General features: G+C 34.2%; 1 protein-coding gene across 1 annotated transcript in view; it reads left to right on the top strand.

Moving 5' to 3' along the window:
* Nucleotides 1–17,123, top strand: part of LOC100922782 (liver carboxylesterase 1) — a 44,968-nt gene that overhangs the window by 12,971 nt on the left and 14,874 nt on the right. The window contains exons 4-8 of the mRNA XM_003758784.4: nt 2,425–2,558; nt 5,491–5,644; nt 15,142–15,246; nt 15,558–15,662; nt 16,968–17,006. Coding sequence (XP_003758832.1) covers nt 2,425–2,558; nt 5,491–5,644; nt 15,142–15,246; nt 15,558–15,662; nt 16,968–17,006 — 537 coding nt within the window. The remainder of the gene's footprint in view (nt 1–2,424; nt 2,559–5,490; nt 5,645–15,141; nt 15,247–15,557; nt 15,663–16,967; nt 17,007–17,123) is intronic.

Below are 17,123 nucleotides of genomic sequence, written 5' to 3'. Positions count from 1 at the left end.
TTTAATTCTTTTTGATTTGTACAACTCTGAAAATGGAAATAGCATTTCTTGGGCATATACCTGTAAAAGGCTTCTCCTACAGGCTGAATGGAGAAGCTTAGAACCAGCCTTGAATCCAATTCTTAGTATGGAAGAAGCATAATTTGTCTAAATGGCTCTAAACCATGACTTTTCATCTCCCTGCTTCCTATTTAATAAATTATGATTTCTGGAAAACCCTTGATTCCCCAAGTATGAGATGCAGACCAAAATTATTTTGCTTAAGATAATACCCAGCTCTTCACTGCTCCATAAAGTTAAGTCTATTGTTGAATAGCTCTAATTGTTAGAAAGTTGCTTCTTATCTTGAAAACTAATTTTCCTTCTTTTACTATTTACTCTCTGGTAATATTTACTTTCTGGGGTGAAAATAGCACATTCTATCCCAATTTTCTTGAGAGATAGATATCTCCATTCAACTAGTTTTGAGGACTTTCTCCACCATGGCCACCATCATCTAAAGATTCTCCAGTTTCTTTAAGCTTCAACTTATAGAATTTCTAGGTTAGAACTAACTCAGAGGTCATCCAGCTACACTATGCCAAAGCTCAAATCTCTTCTACAACATACTTGAAAAATGATAAAAAAAGCACTACTTGAAGAACTCCAATGAGGAAAATGAGAGATCAACTGAGGCAGCCTATTCACCTTTTAGGGAACTCATATTGTTAGAAAAAATTTTTCTACATTGAGCTAAAATCTGTTTTCCTATGATTTTCACTCATTGCTTCTGAAGCCAAAAAGAAAGTTTATTTTTTTTTTCCTGCATGCCAGACCTTTATATGTACTTGATAACAGTTATATAGTCTCATCTCTCCCAAGTTTTCTCCAAGTCAAGCATCATTAGTTTTTGAGAGAAATTATTATTTCTCTGTTAAACTAATATACAATTATTTAAACTGGGGAGACCCCCAGCTTTACTTGCCTGTCCTATTTTCTTGTCCAGTTTCTCAGGGATAAGACTCATGAAAGCTAAGATTAACATTATCCTCATTCTGGGTATTGCTAATTCACACAAGTAGTTCAGACTTGTGTTTGGAATATAGATTGTTTGTATAAATTGGTCAAGACTAGGGGTGATCAGGTTATAGGGATAGACTCTCTGGTCAAGAGTGACATTCCCTGTCCCATATTGGAGTAAGTTTACTTCTTTTTGTAAAGTCCCCCTCTCTTTAATTGTTAACCAGTCAGAACTGATTGCCATATTCAGGAGCACTCCTCTTTCAGAGGACATAAAAATCAAGAACCCACTTCTATTATTGTCTTTAGTCTAAGAGAGAGATGACCAAATAATTATCCTTTTATTAATAAAGATGCTGGCATTATTAATAAAATAATTAAATTAACCAGAAATTATTTCTTTCAAACTTTTTAAAATATCACATTTCTTTAGCAAATTTGAAAAGGGAAGCACAGTATTATTACTTTCTATTTTTCTTCATCACCAGTGTTTCCTCTTCTCAATTAATAAGGTCCATAGAACTAAGATCTGCATTATTTGTTTCTGTTTATTTTCATCATTTTACTAGACCTTCCAGAGTGTAAACTGGTTGAGGGGTGTGGTAGAAAAACACTGAATACAGGGATTACTCCCTGGAGACATTTTTCCCTTTCTTTAATCCCAGAGTATCCTAGAGCCTGTTCAGACTAGCTACTAAAAGCCAATCGTTCATTTTATGCATTGTTGAAATCCACAAAGGCTACAAAGAGTACTTGATTAACAGTTTTTTGATTGACTAAATCTAAGTAATAGAGAAAATGTTAATCAAACAAATTAGAGTTAAGAGTATGTTTTATACGATTTTGTTTTGTTTTAATTTTGAGAGCTAACTGTGAAACATTTACCAGCACACCTTTGCTTTCATCTTTCCAACAGAGGATACTCAGAATAAGGTCTGAGCTGAAAAGAATCTTAGAGCTCATGTAGCTCAACATTCTCATTTTCTTTTTGGTATAAAAATGAGACTTATAGAGGGAAAGCAATTTATCTAAGTTTATATAATAAGGTAGTGGAAGTAATGGGTCTTCCAGCTCCTAGACCTATGCATGTTTTATTACACTGTACTAGCTCCCTAAATATCACTGAAAGGAAGACAATATCTTTTAACAGAAATAGTACTAGATTTGTAGACAAGGCATCTAGGTTTCAATTCAAGCTCTGATACTTTGTAACTTCAGATTAGTTATTTAACCTGTCAAAGCATCAGTTATATTATCTGTAAAATTAGTTCTAAGAGAGTGGATATAAATAGAGTATGCCTTCTGGCCTGAGTGATTTAGATATTAATTAACATTCCTGAAAGTAAGGCTAGAATAAGTGAGCTCTGTCAAGTTTTCTTCACTCTGGACTTCTGTACCCAAAAGGATTCTTCCTTACCTCCTCAGGTGATGGTGTGGATCCATGGAGGGGGTTTGGTGGTAGGTGCTGCATCAACCTATGATGGTCTGGCCCTTGCAGCCCTTGAGGATGTCGTAGTGGTGGCCATTCAGTATCGCCTGGGAATTTTTGGATTTTATAGGTAAGATCTACCATCTAGGAACTCACCTCAAATAACACTGAGCAATATCAGCCTAATTTAGCTATTATCCAAATCTGAAATGCTGTGATCCTCCTATAGCAACTACTCCCAAGAAATCCTTGACACATGAATATGGTGAACTTATTATGGTAGAGAGCATTTCTATTGTTCATGTTCTTTATTGGTAGTTAGCCTACAGGAGTCCTGATTGACTTCTATAATTTAGTGTTCTTGAAGTCACAGACTATTGACATGAGGAAGGATGTAGTAATAACCCCAAGACCACTTGGCTTTAGAGTGTTGTAGTTGGAAATGATATATTTTGGAGAGTGGATGTAAATCAACACATGTTATATTCACTTTTTTTTCCCCTTTTTCTTATTCTTTTTTCTCTCTCATGATTTTTTCCTTTTGTTCTGATTTTAAATGTGTATTTTAAAAATTAATGTACATATATAACCAGAAAAAAGAAAGTAATAAAAAGGGGGAAAAAGAAATTATATATTTCTTCCTTAACATTGTCCTGTCCCAGTTTACTCTGTAAGACCAGATTGCTGAACTTAAAAATACTGCTAGCTGTCAGGTAACAACCTATTGATCAGTGATAATGGGATTTCTGAGACTAATGAGCAATAATAATAGGTTCTTAAAGTTACTACAGGCACTGAACAAAATTGGATGCCTGTCACTTAACCTAGTGATGTTTCAGACCTAAAAATACACTTCCAGAATGTTTCCCCCATGAGCTCAGCCCAGAGAACTATGGGTATTGCATCTGTGCCCGAAGTCAGAACCACACTTCACCTCTAAGCCATACAATTAGCATATCAGTGACATGAAACATCTGATTTCTCTAACTTTTCCCCATAAATTTATTTTCTTGCTCCTAGTTCTTTTATAACTTTTTTTGGAATTTTGACCTCTTTAATTAACATTCCAATCAAAATAGACTGTGCCCCTTGGATCCAACCCTGCGAATTCAACTCAAAATACCAGTTGGAACCCCACCATTTTTGTGGTACTTTTGAACTCCAACCAACTATGGCACAAGGTCTAGCATATCATCAGCATCCAACAACTATTGCCAGTGTCACTGTTATCCCCAAAATGAAATGCTACAGAAAGAGTACTGAAGTTTAAATTCTCTCTTGGTCACTCCCTCAGCAAATCACTTAACTTCCTTTAGTCTTAAAAGAAGATTAAAATTAAGGTTAAAGCATGGAGAAATTGTAATCTTATTTGGTAGAAGCCATCACTCTCTTGATTTTTGTAATGTTCAGTCACTTCAGTGGTGTTCAACTCTTTGTGACTCCATTTGGGATTTTCTTGGCAAAGGTAGCAGAGTGGTTTGCTTTTTTCCTTCCCCAGTTCATTTTACATATGAGAAAACTGAATTAAGCAGGATTAAGTGAGTTGCCCAGAGTCTCAAAGCTAGTAAGTGTATGGGAGTGAATTTAAATTCAAGAAGATAAATCTTTCCAATGCCAGGCCTGGCACTGAGTACACTATGGCACCATTTAGCTATTTATATTTACATATTTTTATATTTACATATTTACATATTTATAATTTACATATTGAATGATAAGTATCAGATACAAGGATTTGTATCTAGTTCTGTGCTAGGCTCTAAAACAGATATGAAAATGTTGGACATATCCTTTGACCTGAAGGAAGTCACTATGTAGCTGGGAAGATGAGGGGCACTTGAAAAAATTAAGTTAACAACATAAAGAAATTTGTGCTAAAGGAATCATATTCCTGGCAGGGACTTTAGAAATCACATATTATAATCCCTTCATTTTATGGATAGATAAAGTGAGAACCAAGAGAAATTAAGACTGAGGGAGAAATTACTGTAGTCTGGAGTAGTAATAAAAAAATTTCCTACTAGATTTGAAACATGAGCAGAAAAATCATAAGAAGACATTTTGGGCAGGGAAACAACATGAGAAAAAGACATATTCTGAGCCAAAAGTAAAAATCATTTCACCCTGAGCAAAAACCATTGTGCTGTGGAGGGGGACATGGTATTAGAGAGAATGGACTAACTTTGGGTATAGTTGTTCAAAGAGAACAGTCACTAGCTTTCACCTCAAGGGAATAGCAGTCCTGAGAGTAGAGCAGTATAAAGAACAAGTCTTGAGGTGTCAAGGCATGGTCATGATGCTCATCAGAAGGAGAAAAAATTATATTGATCCTCACTCCCACCCTTTATAGATATACTCCCAGGAAGGAAAGACACTCCTTGCCCTAGATGTTGGCTAAATAAAGCAAATCATCATTTTACTCATGCTGGTTATGATTCTGGACATCACCATCATCATGGTGAGAGACCACAAGAAGATGGGCACCACAGAAGTAGAAATTTCATCTTAAGCCTTTTGGGGGACTCAGTTAAGAATCCTGACAGAGACTCCAGAAGGCAAAGTCAGGGTTTGGAGTTAACATGAAATCAAGCACACATTTCCTGTGCTCAGGAAATTTATATATAATGAAGGGGAGAGAAGAAGGGAATGAGCATTTCATAAGAATCTACTAAGGATCAGACACTGTGCTAAGTACTTTTTGAAAAAACTTGTTTGAGTTTTATCTTATCTATAAGGTACTTGCTATTATTCCCTCCCATTTTACAGTTAAGAAAATTCAGGTAGATAGGCTAAATAACTTGCCAAAAGTCTCACAGTTAATGAACAGGACCCATGTATATGTCAGATATGTAAAATCAATGTAAAACAAACAAACAAAAAAAACAAAGAAAAGAAATGACTTGGATTTGCTAGAAAGGGAAACTCAACATTACTCACTATTTCCAATTCCAAAATTTGCCATTATTGGATAGTTTTTGGCCCTGCTCTTGACTTGTGACTCTCTGATATTCTTTTCTATCTTTTCAATTAATTGTTTACTTCTTGTCTCCTCTCCCTTGCAGCACTGGAGATGAACATGCCCGGGGAAACTGGGGTTACTTAGATCAAGTGGCTGCACTTCAGTGGGTCCAGGAGAACATCGCCAATTTTGGAGGAGACCCAGGCTCAGTCACCATCTTTGGGGAGTCAGCAGGAGGTTTCAGTGTTTCAGCATTGGTGAGCTTCCAAGGGTACTGTGTCTTGGCTTAGAAAGATTCATGCCAGGATTAAGGTCTTTCCTATCCCTCCTTTCCTCTTTTTGTCTTAACTACTTATTTTCTTCTTTTCTCATTTATTCAACAAACATTTATTAAGTGACTATTGTGTACATAGAATTGAGGTAATGGGAAAAATGCGAAATTTTATTTATAATCCTTATAACTCAGATAGAGGGAAATACACAAACACAGTGACTAAAATATATAATATTCCATTTAAGTGTATTGAAAATGTCTTGAACAAAGAGTTTATGAGGTCCAAGGAGTGAGAATTGACTTGAGGGATTAAAACAGCTCTATGGTCAAAATGGCATTTGAAAAATTTATGGGATCTTGTTTCTCTTCCACTTTCTTGTTTTCTCTATCATATCCTCTTTTCTCTCTTTTCTGCCCCTTGTCTCTTTCTCTTCTTTCTCTTATCTCTCCATTTCTCTCTCTCTCTCTTTAAATTGACTGTAGCAGAAGGGGTGGTAGGAAGGGTGAGACCAATTGCAGGCTAAAGACAACTTTTTAAGTTCCCTTTCCTCATTATATATTGTATAAGGAAAACTATTTGTTTTTTTCCTCAAATAATATTTTTCCAATTATATATTAAAAACAATTTTAACATTTATTTTTTTTTTTAATTTTGAATTCTAAATTTGTGCTCTTTCATTCCCATTGCCTGAGAGAGTAAGCAAGACAAATAAATTGATTCATTGTTGATAGGTTGATAGACTTGTGGTCCACTCATTCTGGAAAGGAATTTGAAATTACGCCAAGAAAATAATCTAAAATATCTATACTTTTTAGGCTAGAGATCCCACTGTTAGATACAAATTTTACAAGGAAATTTTTAATTTCCTTTTACATTATAATGTTCATGTATTTTCCCTGCCCACATTTCTTTGAGTTTCTCATTTTTGCAATTTCTTACTGCACAGCAATATTCTATTACTTTCATATATCATAATTTGTCTTTTTGTTTTTGTTCTTTTCATCACTCAGCAGGCATTTGTTCATGACTTAGCAAACTAAGGCTATGTTTTTTTTTGTATATACTAGAAATATGTTTTTATTTTTGATTTCCCTTAGGGTTTTATATCCAATAAAAAAAGTTTTGGGTCAAAGGATATATATAGTTTTCTCACATAATTCTAAATTGATATCAGGAATGGCTAGACCTTTTTATAACTTCACCAACAATGTATTAGTATGTGTTTTCCTATATATTATTTCCAAAATTGATGTCATTAAAAAAAATCTTTGCTAATCTATATGGTTTGAAGTTCCTTCACTATTATAACTTTACATTTCTCTTTTTTCCTCATGCAATTCTAAATAGAAGTAAATCACCTTTGTACTTATTATCCCTTGTGCCTAGAATGCTCTCTGTTGTTATCTCTGCTTGTCTTTTACAATCTCTAGTTAGCAAGATACACTGAAAGCATCACTTTGCAAATGAGGCCTTTCTTGATGCCCCATGCTAGTATTCTTCTGGTACAGATTACTTTATATCAGCTTTGTATGTACAAATATATGTATACATTGTCTCTCCTGTTAAGCTTATTAAGAGTGGGGACTATTTCACTTTTGTCTTTGTGTTCCCTAAATCTAGCCCTTACCTATAAGGGTTCTGGTATACAGTAGAAATTTAAAAAATTCTTGTTGATAGACTGATTTTTAGTTCTTTTGAAAAATGTTGACATACATTTCTGTTGGGAAATACCTTTTTACGTTACATATTTTATATTAATTCCTTAAACATCTTGGATTTAAAAATCATTATCAGTGGTTTAATTATAAAATTATTTTGTAGTTATCATTGCTTTTTTTCTTTTATGATCTCTCTCTAATTTAACTAATAATTCTCAATTATAAATCTACTCATCACAGTCTTATTCACTTCTTTTTCTTTCTTTTTTTTTTTTTTTGTTGCTACATTTTGTTTGCCTTTTATATCCATTCTCTGAATTGTATGATATATAGTTTAAGATGCTGATCTAAACTAAATTTCTCCCAAATTTGTTTTCAAATTTTCTGTTATTTTGTAGTTGTTAAAAAATCTTTCCCCCAAGTAACTTTTGTCCTTGAGTTTATCAAACACTGAGATGCTACTTTCATTTGCTTGTGTCTTATTTTTCTGATTTGTTCTACTTATCCCCCTTTTTTTTGGAGTTTTTTTTTAAAACAATATAATATAAGTTAATGTTGTTTATACTCTCAGTCCAGTTTTAAGCTATTAAAGCTTAAAGAGGCTTAAGCAGGTAAGCTTATGAAGCTTTAATAGTTTAAAGCTTCACAAAGACTTTTGGAACACATCATATACTTTTAGTTCTGGTAATATTTCCTATTCACATGTTCTTTTTAAAAGTGATTTCCCCTGACATCCTAGATAAAAAGTTCTTAACATGGAGTTAATGAATTTTTTAAAATATTAATTTCTGAATTTCAACAATTTTTTTTGTTATACTATGTATTTCATATATTTATAATCATGATTCTGAGAAGGGATCCATAGGTTTACTAGACTGGCGGCCAACCAGACATATTGACACACAAAGATGGTTTAGAATTCTGCACAAGATCGTTTTTCTTTAACATATGAATTCAGTTATTATTGTTATTATCTTTAATTCTACAACAACAAAAATGTTCCCTTAGTTATTTGATTGGCTAGCATCAAGGTAAGAGAGTCTATTAGAAATTTATGTCCCATAATCTCAATGAGTACCTCAAAACAATAGTTTACTTCTCCCTAGTTGACTACCATCCTACTCAACATAGAGGCTTTTCCAAATCTTTTGATCCTTCCTCGATCTTCTGATACTTTCTGTTCCCCTATCCTCTCAGTTGATAATCTTACATCCAATTTTACTGAAATAATTGAAGCCATTCACTAAGAGCTCCCTTAATTACACTCTTAGTTATCACATATGCCATCTGCATCTAACTCTTCCTTTCACTCATGTCTCATAGGATGATGTGGCCCTTCTCATTGCCAAGGATAACCCCTCTCCATGAATACACAATCCAGTTCCATTTCAATATCTTCAGTAGATTGTCCCTTTATTATCCCAACTCATTCACTAATTTTCAATTCCTTCATATCTCATGACTGTTTGTTTCTATATTGCCTACAAACATCCCCATGCCTACCCCTTCCTCAAAAATCCCTGATTTATCTTTTCATCCCAAATAGTTATCATCTTTTATCTCTCCTCTCTTTTGTGGCTAATTTCTCAAAAAGGCTATTTGAATAGGTATCTCTACTACCTTTCCTTTCCCTCTCTTCTTTTCTTTGTAATCTGGCTTTTGATTTTATGATTCAACTGAAACTCCTCTTTCTAAATTTAACATAAGTTTAATATATTTAATAAGTTTAATATATTAGTTGCCACATCTAATGGCCTTTTCTCAATTCTCATCCTTCTCGATTTTTCAGAAGCCTCACATATGGATAATTTTTATTATATTAAGTTAAAAAAGTTTTTGTACAAACAAAACCAATGCAGACAATATTAGAAGAGAAGCAATAAACTGGAAAACAAGTTTATATTCAAGGGTTTTGATGAAGGTCTCATTTCTAAAATATATAGAGAACTGAATCAGATTTATAGGAATTCAAGCCATTTTCCAATCAGTAAATGGTCAAAGGATATGAACAGATAATTTTCAGATGAAGAAAATGAAACCATTTCTAGTCATATGAAAGGGTGCTCTAAATTGCTATTTATCAGAGAAATGCAAATTAAGACAACTTTGAAGTACCACTAAACAATCTCTCATATTGACTAATATGACAGGAAAAGATAATAAAGAATGTTGGAGGAAATGCTGGAAAAATGGGACACTAATACATTGTTGGAGGAGTTTGAACTGATTCAACCATTTATGAGGAGCTGTTTGGAACTATGCTCAAAGTGCTTTCAAACAGTGAATACCCTTTCATCCAACAGTGTTTCTACTGGGTCTTTATCCCAAAGAAATCATAAGGGAGGGAAAGGAACCCACATGTGCAAAAATGTTTGTGGCAGCCTTTTTTTGTAATGGCAAGAAACTGGAAACTGAGTGGATACCCATCAATTGGAGAATGGCTGAATAAATTGTGGTATATGAATGTTATGAAATATTATTGTTCTGTAAAAATCAATCACCAGGATGATTTCAGAGAGGCCTGGAGAGACTTACATGACCTGGGGCTAAGTGAAATGAGCGGAACCAGGAGATTATTATATGTGGCAACAGCAAGATTACGCTATGATCAATTCTGATGGACATGGCTCTTTTCAACAATGAGATGATTCAGTCCAATTCCAATGGTCTTGTGATGAAGAGAGCCATATGCACTCAGAGAGGGGCCTATGGAAACTGAGTGTGGATCACAACATAGTATTTTCACTCTTTTTGTTGTTTGTTTACATTTTGTTCTCATTTTTTTCCCTTTTTGATCTGATTTTTCTTGTGCAGCATGATAATTGTTGAAATGTGTATAGAAGAGTTGTACATTTTAACATATGTTGGATTACTTGCCATCTAGGGGAAGGGATTGGGGAAAGAGAGAGAAAAAAAAATTGGAACATATGGTTTTGTAAGAGTGAATGTTGAAAATTATCCATGCATATGTTTTGAAAATAAAAATCTTTAATTTAAAAAAAAGAAATAAAACTCTCTTCTCTGTAGATTTATATGGCACTTCTCTTCACTGGTTTTTCTTCTACCTATGTGATTATTCCTTAGTATCCCTTATTGGATCTTTTATTATACAAACCTTTCTTACAGATATGTAGTATAAAGGCAGGATTACATGGTAGGTAGACAGAAAGTAAGAAACACCTTCTTAGATTAACTTTTGTTTAAACTAGAACTTATTTGAATGCTCAGCTGTTACAATTCTACCCCTAAATCAGAGTCATCTTGAACAGAAACCAAGGATCTCTTTCTTAGTAGACAGATTATAGAAGTTACAATGAGCATCTTTTCCTGTATTTGATTAGGGTATAATATTGCTTGTATGGCGCTGAAGAGAGGAGGCCAGCAGATAGAAGACAACAAAGCTCAATAGAAATGGGATGCCTAGAAGCTGTGGAGAGAGAGAGAGAGACAAGAGAAAGAAAAAGAGAAATAGAGAGACAGAGACAGAGAGAAAGACAGAGACACAGAGGATGAAAGAAAAACATAGAGAATGGAGGCCGAGAAGAAGAGGAGCAAGTGGGAGGAGGGAAAAGATGGGGGCAAAGACAAAGAATTGTTATTGTTAATTTTTTGTGATATTTTTATTATTTATGAGGCTAATAATGAAAATGTATAAGCATTGTCATTGATCTTTAAATTTTGGTACCCTGTAACAAAGTTATATTCATCTCATTAAAGTTATGTCTGTTCTCTTAAGTCATACTTCTTTTCTCTCAGGCTTTATTTCCACTGACCATCCATGAGATTATTTCACTATCACTTCTGGCTCTAAATTTTATTGTTATCTTATTGGAAACCACAACTTCCATTCCTCCTTTTTAGGGTTGACAAGTATAAAATATATTCTTTATTCCTCTTAATTTTACTTTATATGTGTCTTCAATGAGTTGCTTATATGCAGAAAACTACCAGGCTTTATTTTTTATTCTTACTTTTTCATTATCTCAGTTGTTGAGGGAATGAAAAAGAAGCATTGTCTTTAGTGTCTCTTTTTGACTCTTCATCAGTCATTAACTCCATTCTCTCCACATCTAAAAGGTTTTTTGTTTTTTTTCCTATATTGTTCTACCACCTACAATATTGATTTTAAACAGGGGAATTAGATTTTCCCCTCTGGAATTTTAATTCACTCACTCTACTTACTTTTAAAAAAATTTATATATTTTATTATTAATTGTAATAATTGTTGCTTTTCCCTACCTTTCAGATGATATTTTCAAAAATTAAATCAAATAATTAAGGCACCCATTCACCTACTTTCATAGCCTTCTCTAGCTTCTTGAAAACAAACACTTCATTTTTTAATCTTTAATTACTACATAAAAGTATTTAACTTTGCTGTTTTCTCAGTTTGGATTTTAAATATTTAGCTCACTTTGGGATTCCTTTGAAGGAATGAGGTTTTTTTTTTCTTTTTACTGAATGATCAGGTTTTTTTTATTGAGATTTCTATTCATAAGAGATATCATTTTGGGGGTACCAACAGATTTTCTTTGTTTTTCACAATATTATATTCCAAATTTTCATTTAGTTTCTTATAACCATAGAGTAAAGTTGTGGTATTCGGATCATTCTAGGAATCTAAACCATTTTTCCATGATACCTACAAAATTTGTCAATGCTATAGTTCTAAAATTTGATTATGATGTTATTTTTGCTTAAAGTATATATGTGTGTGTATGTGTTTTATATTATTGTTCCATTGGTCACTTCTTTTTTTTAAATTTTATTTATTCATTTATTTTTTAAATAATTATAACTTTTTATTGACAGAGCCCATGCCTGAGTAATTTTTTACAACATTATCCCTTGTACTCACTTCTGTTCTGAGTTTTCCCCTCTTTCCCTTCACCCCCTCCCCCAGATGGCAAGCAGTCCTACATATGTTAAATATGTCACAGTATATCCTAAATACAGTATATGTGTGCAGAACTGAACAGTTCTCTTGTTGCACAGGAGAAATTGGATTCAGAAAGTAAAAATACATTGGTAACTTCTTAATGATATTCAGGTTTCAAGTTTCTCTCTCTCTCTCTCTCTCTCTCTCTCTCTCTCTCTCTCCTGTGTATGTGTTTCTTAAAAAAACCTGTGATTTTTTTTTTTAATATTCTATCCTCATATTCAGCATTCCAGGTTTGTAGAACCTCTCGTGTTTTTTTTTTTTAATTAAAAAAAGGTTTTCTTCCATTATTTTTTCATTTTTGTATTCCAATTCTTTTTTTTTCTCTTTTTCAGAGAAATTACTATAGGGGAAATGTCTATTTTTTGTTCTTCACACTCTAAGCTTTGATTAGATTTCCTGATTTCTTTCTTAAAATATCTAATTTCTGTGAGCTTTTCACTGTATTTTTGAGCAATTCAATTGCCTTTTGTAAGCTTCTCAAACAATTTTTTAAAATACTTTTACATCTCTCAGGTGATTATTTACTCACTTTCTTTTATTGCAAGATACTTGTTCATTTTTTTTCTCTTTCGTCCTCTAATGCTTATGTCTCCTATACATTCAGGTCTTTTTGCTTGTTTGTTTGTTTGTTTTGTTTTTATCAATCACTGGACTGATTTTTTCTATAATGTTTCTGATGAAAGTGTATCCCTAAGTAAACCAATCCTTTCTATCCTTTTGATTCAGTTTTGTTATCCCATGAATATAACCCTTCCTGTCTATTTTTTATTTCCTCAGAAAGTTAAGTTAACAATTTTGGGGACAACTCAGAAAGGTGACTATTCACCACCCCTATCAATTTCACTCTTTGGTTTTACTATCCTTTGTACACATATCTTTCTTCAGACCCACATGGGGGCCCTAGGGGCTGATCTTGAAAGGGTCAAGAAAAGGTCCCCAGTATATTTCTGAAAGGGGTGCTTAGAAAATCTTTGTAACTGGGTCTCCTCCACTTCTTTCTCATTCCTTCTATTACTTTTGTGTTACTTGTAATATAATAAGAGCCTCTCAAGGCCCAGGATATTAGCTGTGGGAGAGAGCAAGACCAGAATGGTAAGGGTTTTACCTTCCCTGAGATCATGAATACTCTTGGTAAATTGACAAGGGATTAACCCCAAAGTCACTGATTAAAACTGCCACATCCTTGGGAGTGATGGTTCTCCACCCTGGTTGTAAAATGAAGGAAATCTAGAAACAAAGATGCTATGTGGTGTTCTTTTCTTTTTCTAAAACATGATAGTTCTCTGGGAGCAGGTTTCTTGGGGAGATTTTCTGGAGGCAGCCTTAGTTTCAGTTCAGATCAATAATCACCTCAAATACAGCCAGGAATTAAATTCCAATCTTTTATTGTCTCTTCCAAAATAGCCTAGGAAGCTTTCCTTGGTTCTGAGAACTCTTCCAGCTTCTGCCTCTACTAGCTCAACTCCAACTCCTGGCTTCTCCATCTCCAACTGACTCAATGAGATTGAGATCTTCTTATATATGATTTCTTAAAAGTGTGAACCCAAAGGTTGACTCCTCCTCTGAGAGAGTGGGATTGTGGGAGGTGTAAACTTGGATATCTCCCAACTTGTGAATTCCAATGTGTGAGCCAATGTGTAAGCTCTCTTAACTGTGTGAACTTTAATGTGTGACCTCTAATGTGTGAATTCTCCCAAAGGTGTGAACTCCAAAGGTGTAAACCCAAGCACATAAGCACTGTTTCCATCAATTCCATTGAATTAACACTAGGATTCTAATAATGCTAGGCGAAATCAAAAGCTAAGTTGTCAGTCTCCAGTTATAATTCCCTAAGAATTTATGTTAGATTATGTGATGATCAATAATGAGGTGATTCAAAGTACTTCTACTAATAGATCTGTGATGGGAAAAGCCACCTGAATCCAGGGAAAGAACTATAGAGACTGAATATGGATCACAATATGTATTATCACCTTTATTGTTGCTGTTGTTCTTCTTGTTTGTTTGCTTGAATTTTTTCTCACCCCTCCCCCCTTTGATCTGACTTTTCTTGTGCAATATGATAAATGTGGAAATATATTTAGAAGAATCACACATGTTTAATCTATATTGGATTACTCACTGTTTGGGGGAGGGAAGAGGTGGACAGGGAGATAGAAAAAGATTTGAAGCAAAAGGGTTTTTAAGGGTAGATGTTGAAAACTATTTTTGCATGTATTTTTCAAAGTAAAAAGCTATTATTAAAATAAATTGGTTATTAGTTATCCAAGAAAAAAAGAATTTGTCTTGAGGCAGGAACTTCATTCTTTTTCTTACTGTCACTGAAGATTTTTGGAGTTTTTTTTTCATTTTTTTCAATTCATTATTTTTCTTATTCAATCTAGTTGGGGGAGAGCTACTCCCAACATTTAGCCTCCTTCCCAGGATTCCTTCAAATCAACTATTTAAGAAGAATTAATTTGAGAGGGGAAGGATATCCTTACAAAAAAAGGACCTGAGTTAAGATAAATTCTGGGAATCTCTTAAAAGCTGCTGCAAGAAATCACTCACAATATCTTAGTCTTAGGTATTGTATGTGTATTATGTATTGATACACTGTATCACTATATATTAGGCTTAGGTTGAGAAAGAACTCACCTGTGATAGATTAGCTGGGGAAGTAGTCATCTGATGGTAAATTTTCATTTTAATGAATTATTCTTGCTATATAAGTATGTACTAAACTTAAGTTTTGTTGTTGTTTAATACAGAGAAAGGAATCTTAATGTTATCAGTGCCCTCTAAATTTTAGTGCCCTGGCCTAGCCATAGTCACCCTATTCTAGCTCTGGCTTTGCTGTTCAAATGTAATTTTGCCCCTCTTTTTTTTTCCTCTCTCAGGTTTTATCTCCTTTGACCAAAAACCTTTTCCACCGGGCTATTTCTCAGAGTGGAGTTGTCTTAATGGATTGTCTGTACAATTCCAGTCTCACAGCAGCAACTGAGGTAATCCCTTTGCATTTTATCTTATTCCAAACATCCATTCATAAAGTCATATGTTTTAGACCTTCAAGATCATTTAGCCCAAACCCTTCATTTTATATTTGAAATCTGAATTCCAAAAAAAAGGAAAGTAAACGGCTGAAGATTTGATTACAGCATTAATCTACCCAGCTCTAGAGTTTAGGGCTCCTATATTCCAAATAGACTTTCTTCATACTTCACTGTGACAAGTCCAAGAACACAAGGATTTATACACAGCTTTCATATGTGGATAGGTTCATAGCATAAACTGTCCCTATTATATTATGTTGCAGAAAATTACAAGTTTTGCTGGGTGCAAAACAGTCACTTCAGCCAGCATGGTTCACTGTATGCGACAAAAGTCAGAAGAGGAACTCCTGGATGTAGGTTTGAAGATGGTAGGTAACCTTGTATTCTTGTCTATTGCCAATGCCCACGATCCCTTCAGACTTTTTCAGTAGACCAGTTCTATTAGATAAAACAAATAGTCTATCAATGTGAAATTCTCATCTGTGTAAGTACAGATAGCCATGTTAAAAAAAAAACAAAAAAACATAAAAGTCTCCAATCTACCCAGCTCTTGAGTTTAGGGCTCCTATATTCCAAATAGACTTTCTGATATTGTTTGATTAAATCATGATCAGAGAAATGGTTTTCAGCAATTCATATCTGATGTCTTGATGTTGACCTGCCAGAGGAACTAGACCAGAAAAACTCCTAAACTCCTTGCCCACTTAAAGAAATCACATTGTAAGATATGCCTGAGAATCTGTTAATTGTAGAGAAGACAAAGGAAGGGCAGTGGTGGGTATATGCTTTGACTCTAAGGAGAGCCTGAGTTCTTGTCTCCCTCCCTAAAGGAAGCGAGTCTTGAACCCCAAAATTCTCCAGCAAATAGTCCTATCTCCCAGGATTTCTGTGGCCTATTCAGTTAAGTCATTTGACCCATATTTAATCATGTATCCACACATGCAGTATAACATAACTAGAATATTTAACTAGATACACTCCAGTCCCAAGCAATTAGGCAAGAGATGTTTGGAAAACCAAAATCAAAGCAGTTTTTAGGACTTAGAACATAACTTGGTTATAACAACATTCTGCTTTGTATATTTAGTCTTAGTTGGTAAAGGGTGAATAGGATTCTAAAGAATCTAAATTCTAGTGATACAGCCAAGTTTCCTTAAGTAATGAAAGAATCTACCCTAGCTGGTTTGCGCAGCAGCAATGAAGGGGTTGTTCCTAGGTCAGTTCCAGGCTTAATGGCAATGTTTCTACCAAATGCAACTTGCTGCTGAGTTATATAAATGAACAATGCAATCTTAATTCTTCAGCTTCTATCCTGGAGGGGAGAGTAGGTGGAGAGCAGGGAAGGATCACTGACAGATTAAGTGTTCTCAAAAAAGTGGGGAAAAAAATTAAAGGTATCTTTTACTCATAGGACTGTATTTTCCTTCAGAAGCCTAGGATATAGAAAAAGATAGACAAGAGTGGTCCTCCAGATCCTCAGATAATAGCACCTGATTTTGTTCTAAGAGACCTTGTCATTCTCTCAGTAACTGTCCCAGATTCATTTTGCTCCTGGTATGAAAGGTGGGGATGAAAAATGATTCAGTTAATTCCCTAAGAGTCCAGAGAGAAGGAGCCTCTAACAGATCTTTCTGTGAAGTTTTCTCACTTATCCTTTTTGTTTGTCTTCACAGGGATTATTTGGTCTGGATTTCCTAGGAGACCCTTCAGAGGTAATAAAGCATCCTTGTTTTCTTAATTATGGGGTTTTAAGTCTTGGCTCTTTTTAAGTGCTGATTAAAGAAAGGAGGAAATCTCGTATGAATGGAATTATTTCAGTCTCTTTCCTC

The sequence above is a fragment of the Sarcophilus harrisii genome, chromosome 2 (assembly GCF_902635505.1).
Source record: "Sarcophilus harrisii chromosome 2, mSarHar1.11, whole genome shotgun sequence".
NCBI classification, from domain to species: Eukaryota; Metazoa; Chordata; class Mammalia; order Dasyuromorphia; family Dasyuridae; genus Sarcophilus; species Sarcophilus harrisii.
The sequence above is the reverse complement of the archived record's forward strand: the minus strand, read 5'-3'. Positions and strand labels throughout refer to the sequence as shown.